General features: G+C 39.3%; 1 protein-coding gene across 1 annotated transcript; it reads left to right on the top strand.

The window, feature by feature from the left end:
• Nucleotides 1-785: 785 nt before the first annotated feature.
• LOC117797656 (olfactory receptor 51H1-like) lies at nucleotides 786-1,733 on the top strand. Its single transcript, XM_034650068.1, has one exon. The coding sequence runs from the start codon at nucleotides 786-788 to the stop codon at nucleotides 1,731-1,733; it is 948 nt and encodes a 315-aa protein (XP_034505959.1).
• The last annotated feature ends 4,476 nt before the right edge of the window (nucleotides 1,734-6,209 follow it).

The raw sequence follows: 6,209 nt of genomic DNA, 5'->3' as shown, positions 1-6,209 counted from the left end.
TACTCTTTATTGACTGTATAAAAGACAGAGAGGGGATATTTAATTCATATGTTTTGGAGGCAAGTGTGAAACTGGTTAATGTTGGTTTGATGAAGGAAGAGGTTTTAAGAATGGCCCCAAGTTTCTGGTACATTAGGNACGTTAGCTGATTCTCAAAATAAAATCCTATAAGTGGTTACTCTCATATCCTATGTGTGGTTGTTTCTGGGCCACCTTTATTACCTGTTCCTTGCTACTTTAAAATGAGATTATGGAAAATTATAAATTGTTAAAATGTGTGAAGATTAAATATTAATTTGAACAGTTTTATCACAAATGTGTTTATTTACAAATATAGGCCATTATAAATACAGTGACATAAATGCATAGGCATGTGGGAATGCACACTCACATATATGTGTGCACCTGAGACTGTATGTGTACACACACACACATGCACACATAGATTTGTATGAAATGGGTTTGGGATGGCAGCGGGATTGTATGTAGGTATTTGTGTAGTGGTGTTGTGAGCTTAGTGGGTTTTTTGATTGTTTAGCAAAATGCTCTACACTATTAAGCCCTTGGGTGCTACTGCTCCATCTCATGTGATTGCCTAGGAAGCAAAAGGACAAAGTGATGCCAAAAAACTCCTAGACGCTGTTTTTAACATCACCGCCCCCTCTGTTGTTCCTCTTCTGTATTCATAAAACCATTTACCTATCTTCTATGAAAATATATTTCCAACTTAGGAGCTGCAAGCTAAGTGGGAGAGTCCAGTCTCCCCCAACAGTGACAACATGGCAATGAACTCAAATGCATCACAACCCAACCACCACAGTTTCATTTTGACAGGTATCCCTGGGATGCCAGATAAAAACGCATGGATGGCCTTTCCCCTGGGATTTCTCTACACACTAACTCTCCTGGGAAATGGTGCCATCTCAGCTGTCATCAAGGTAGATGAAAGTCTCCCTGAGCCTATGTACTACTTCCTCTCCATCTTGGCTGTCTCTGATGTTAGTCTCTCCATGTCCACCTTGCCCTCCGTGCTCAGCATCTTCTGGTTTAATGTCCCTGAGATTCCCTTTGATGCATGCATCACACAGATGTTTTTCATCCATGGATTTGGAGTGGTAGAATCAGGAGTACTAGTGTCCATGGCCTTCGACAGATTTGTGGCCATCCGAGACCCACTACGCTATGCTTCCATCCTCACCCATGGCATCATTGGAAAGATTGGAATAGCTGTCCTCACCCGGGCAGTCTGTGTGGTCTTCCCTGTGCCTTTCCTTATAAAGCGGCTACCCTTTTGCCGTTCCAATGTCTTGTCTCATTCATACTGTCTCCACCAAGATGCAATGCGGCTAGCCTGTGCCAGCACCCGCATCAACAGTCTCTATGGCCTCATCATAGTCATCTTCACGTTGGGGCTGGATGCCCTCATCATTCTCTTTTCTTATGTGCTCATCCTGAAGACCGTGCTGGGCATTGCTTCCAGAGACGAAAGGCTCAAAGCCCTCAACACCTGCCTCTCTCACATCTGTGCTGTGCTCCTCTTCTATGTTCCTCTCATTGGTGTCACCATGATCCACAGATTTGGAAAGCATTTATCACCAGTAGTGCACACACTCATGGCCAATATCTATCTGTTACTGCCCCCTGTACTCCATCCCATTGTCTATAGTGTGAAGACCAAGCAGATACGGAGGGGGATCACATACATGTTCCAGAGGAGAACGAACAGGGCCTAGGGAAATCGAGTCAAGTGTAAGATGCAGCAGTTTCAGCAGTTCCAAAGCAGCCAGGTTATGCACATCTAGTAAAATGCAAGGGTGGGCAAGGCTTGTGGGTGATGATACAACACTGGTCATTCTTGTTCTGTATAAACTCCATTTTGAAATACATACATTTTGATATCTGGCATCAAATACCAAATCTAATTTAATTAAACCATAATTTTTCTTCTTTGAAACTAGAGATGAACATCAGTAATGATATAAATTATCACCTGCTTATCTAGATAACACTTATGAGTACTTACATAACATGAAGTAACATTCTTTCTTTAATCATCAGTTAAATAATAATTATATAAAGCAGAATTCTAGAAGCCCAGTACCACTACTGAAGGGTTGGGTCTCTGAGATATGGTTTTGTTTTGTTTTGTTTTGTTTTTCTTTAAAATAGAGCAAAGAAAACTGTTACAGAATCAAATAGCATTTATGTTTTGGTATTTATTGAGTGAAGAGTACCAATGATAAAATTAAAACAGACACATCTATGGTTAATTTACCCCTTTCCTTTTAAGGGGTAGCACTTCTTTACAGATTTATAATAGTCCTAGTTTTCTGAAACATGCTTAGTAGAATAATGGGTGTTCTGCCTTTACTTTTTTGATCCAGTATGAGTGAAGTCTATTTTACAGTGTGCTAGAGGACCCAACAAAATGTGACCAAGGAAAATTATTCCTGGGCATTTTATGAGGACAGGTGGAAACTTGCAGCACTGGGAAGAAGTTTAAGAAAGCAATGAGGGTGGTGGGTAGGGAGATGGGGTAATTGGGTAATGGGCATTAAGGAGGGCACTTGATGTAATAAGCACTGGGTGTTTCATGCAACTGGTAAGTATCTAAATTCTTACCCCTGAAACTGATAACATACTATATGTTAACTAAATTGAATTTAAATAACAATTTTAAAAAAGAAAGCAGTGAACACATGTGTGAGGATGAGTATGTCAAATGCAATGTGCCTTTGCGTTGATGCTAATACCTGTTTTAAGTATTTTATTAATCGTTACACAGCGAAGTTGCTAGGAGGATTACTTGTTCATTCAGTAATATGCATTTAATCCTAATGAATGCCAGTCATGATACTAGACCTAGAAATACAGAGAAATGTGTTCCAATTTACTGCTTAATCCTCGGCATATTTCTCTGCAAAGAAATATGTATACAAGTCAAGTAGGTATACAGTATCACATTTATTAATACTAATGAATAATGCTATCTGTCTTTATATACCTTTTTAAAAAAGATTTTATTTATTGAGAGAGAGAGAGCAAGCAGGGGGAGGGGGCATAGGGGGAGAGAGAGAGAGAGAGAGAAAGAATCCCAAGCAGACTCCATGCTGAGTGAGGAGCCCCACACAGGGCTTTATCTCATGACCCTGAGATCATGACCTGAGCCAAAATCAAGAGTTGGACGCTCAACTGACTGAGCCACCCAGGTGCCCTTGCAGCAATCTTTGAGAGTAGGTGTCAGCAACATTTTACACATGGGAAAATAAGATTTAGACTAGTTAAGTAACTTGCTCAAGTTAAACAGTTTCTAAGTGTCAGAACTAGATTCAAATTTAGATCTGTTTATTCTAGAGCCTGTGAATTGAGACTTCATCCATGTCTCAGGGTTTCCTAGGCTTGTAAGCAAATTCCATGAGGAGGGAATGAAGCAGTGATTCTAAAACAGCTGCATGAGAGATGAACTAGTAATCAATATTGTCAAAACCCTATGGAAGAAGTTCAACTTGCCAAGATGAAAGTAAACGGGAATTACTTGAAAATGGTTGGTTGGTACAGAATGCAAATACCAGCCAAGGCCTCAATATCAATGCTATCTAAATGGAACAAATGAATCCCAAAAAGGACACTTTATAATCAATTGGCCTACAAGGAGAAAAAAATATATAACTTTGACCTGTATTTAAATTTTTCTCAGTCTTCAAAAATGTTTATTTTTCTTAATGTGTTGCCATATACAATTATTGAATAAATAAATATAAAATATAAATATATTAGGGAGTGTCTCTCTCTTTGTTTTTTGTTTTTTGTTTTTTCCTTATACAGATACACAACCAAAAACTTGAAAACTACCACTCTAGACTAAGGATAAAAGACAACCACCATGAGAGGCTTTACAATGTTCACAAACTGTGATTACGGACGCAACTAGCTGAAAGTGCCCTTTGAATACCATTAGTCTTTGATTCTCTGGTGGGGCCATGAAGTGGCAAAATCAAAAGTCTAAATTCTTTACCAGCAATCGACACACACACGCCACATCTTCACTGTGCAATCCCTCCTCTGGCTCCTACAGTCTGGCTTTTGTGTCCATTAAAATATGGAAGGTGTTTTCCATGGTTCAGATCTCTTTCTAACTAACTAATCAAGTATTTTCCCCCTCAATCCTCCCTCAGTTTAAGTCATTTGGGCAAATTACAAATATTTACAGTCCCCTGCGCTTTAATCCCTTTGCTGATTTCACAACATCTCCCCGTACCTCCTACTTCTACCCCCTGTTTCCTCACCTGCCTGCACTTTTTCCTCTCCCACAGGATGTGGGTATTTCTCAGTTTCCCCCACGTCACTCTGCTGCCTCAGTAAATCTCTTCTGCCAAGATACCATTCACACTAATGGCTTTAAAATACAACCCAATGGATCTCTCTCTCCCTCTTCCTTCCCTCATGATCTAATTGTTCAATCTTAATTGTCTTTGCATAATCTCTATGTGGAGACCATTTTTTAAGATTTGTTTATTTATTTGAGAGAGAATGAGAGCATGGAAGGGGAGGAGCAGAGGGAGAAAGAGAATCTCAAGCAAACGTGGAGACCGATGTGGGACTCCATCTCACAACTCTGAGATTATGACCTGAGCTGAAATCAAGAGTCGAACGCTTAACCAGCTGAGCCACCCAGGTGTCCCCACTCCTGTGGAGTTTTTTATGCACCTCAGTTATCACACAATCTTTAACTTTTGCTCTTCCCAACAGTAATCACTTTCTAGTTCTTTCTTTCTGAAGAATTCCTCTCAAGGAAGTAGCCTCACGTGTCCTGCTGTATTCAGAATTGCTGTGGACTAATGACTACTGTGTTCCTGCTGTTTTGCCCTGCTTGAATGAAAGTGTCTATAGCAAATGTTCTATGATCCCAGCATTGTACTGATCATGTGTGAAGCAGGTAATGTGCTTATCAAATACACAGGTGTTCACATTAAGAATCACACTTGACAAATTATGTCTAAGAAAGCACACCTGAGGAAACTCACCATCCCTGAACCTAATTTAGATGAACTCCTTGGCCTGGAGCCTGAGTCTGGTGCTGAAATTGTATGAAACCATTTTGTGGTCTTCAGAAGGGGTGAATGTATTTCACATGTGGGAAAATGTGTATCATTTTTGACCAGAGGGCAGATTGTACCAATGTAAAACATAGCCCCTCGATTTTCAGACATGCCACCCCATTGAAAGGTGGAGTCCATGTATGCTTCCCTTAAATCTGAATTCTGTACCTCCTTGACTCATAGAAGATGGCAGAAGTGCAGAAGTGATTTCATGCCAGTTTCTAGACCCTGACCTTACGAAACTGGCAGCTTCTAAGTTCTGTCTCTAGCATGTTTGCTCTTAGAATTGAGCTACTATGCATCTCATGGTAGCAAAACTCATTAGATTGAGAATTACATGGGTATTTTGTATTATGTCAATCAATAATGTTGTTATCTTTACTGTTACTGTGCAAGAAGAAAAGAAATGATGCAAATATATTGTCATTTTCATATATAGGTCTTCCCTCAGTTTCTAAAATTGTAATTGCTAAAAAAGATAGTAAGGATTACATCTAGTTTCAAATTTTAAACAACTAGGTTTTATTCTAAGCTACTCATTCTCAAAATTAATTAGACTGCTGCATATTCCCCCAAGCTTAGTAATAAAGTTCACACTTTATCAGGGTTACTCTCATTCTGGGCAAAAAATAACTCTGACACTTTGAGGGTGGGTACAGGTATGTGTGACTTCACCTAGGTTTTAGAAGAAAAAGTATGCCCCCTTTCCTTAGCCCAACCATCACACCGTGTGAATGCGCTTGAGTTGTGTTTATATGATACTGTGTATAATTATGCAAATATAGAGTGTGAATGAAGTTATGTAGATCTAAGAATACCTATCTTCGTGAGGTTTCAAGTGTTAAAATTATATTGGTTTTTATCACTTGTACAAATGAATGTGTCAATATTTGAGTGATAAGGTATGTGTGCATATGTGTTCAGAGATGTGTGAATCTATTTCCATGGCTGTATAGAGGTGTGAATGTGTGTGTTTCTGTGTGGGCACGCATCTATTTGTATAAGTTTATGTGGAAGTACCTGCATGAATGAAAGTGGGTACACATCCTTATTCATATCTCTATGTGTGCACTTTTCAAATGCCCACCAATGTATGGCGTTTGTCTATGA

Source organism: Ailuropoda melanoleuca, unplaced genomic scaffold (assembly GCF_002007445.2).
Source record: "Ailuropoda melanoleuca isolate Jingjing unplaced genomic scaffold, ASM200744v2 unplaced-scaffold10790, whole genome shotgun sequence".
NCBI lineage: Eukaryota > Metazoa > Chordata > Mammalia > Carnivora > Ursidae > Ailuropoda > Ailuropoda melanoleuca.
The sequence above is the reverse complement of the archived record's forward strand: the minus strand, read 5'-3'. Positions and strand labels throughout refer to the sequence as shown.

Coding starts and splice junctions, on each gene's coding strand:
- LOC117797656 (XM_034650068.1), top strand. CDS start 786: ATGAACTCAAATGCATCACAACCCAACCACCACAGTTTCATTTTGACA.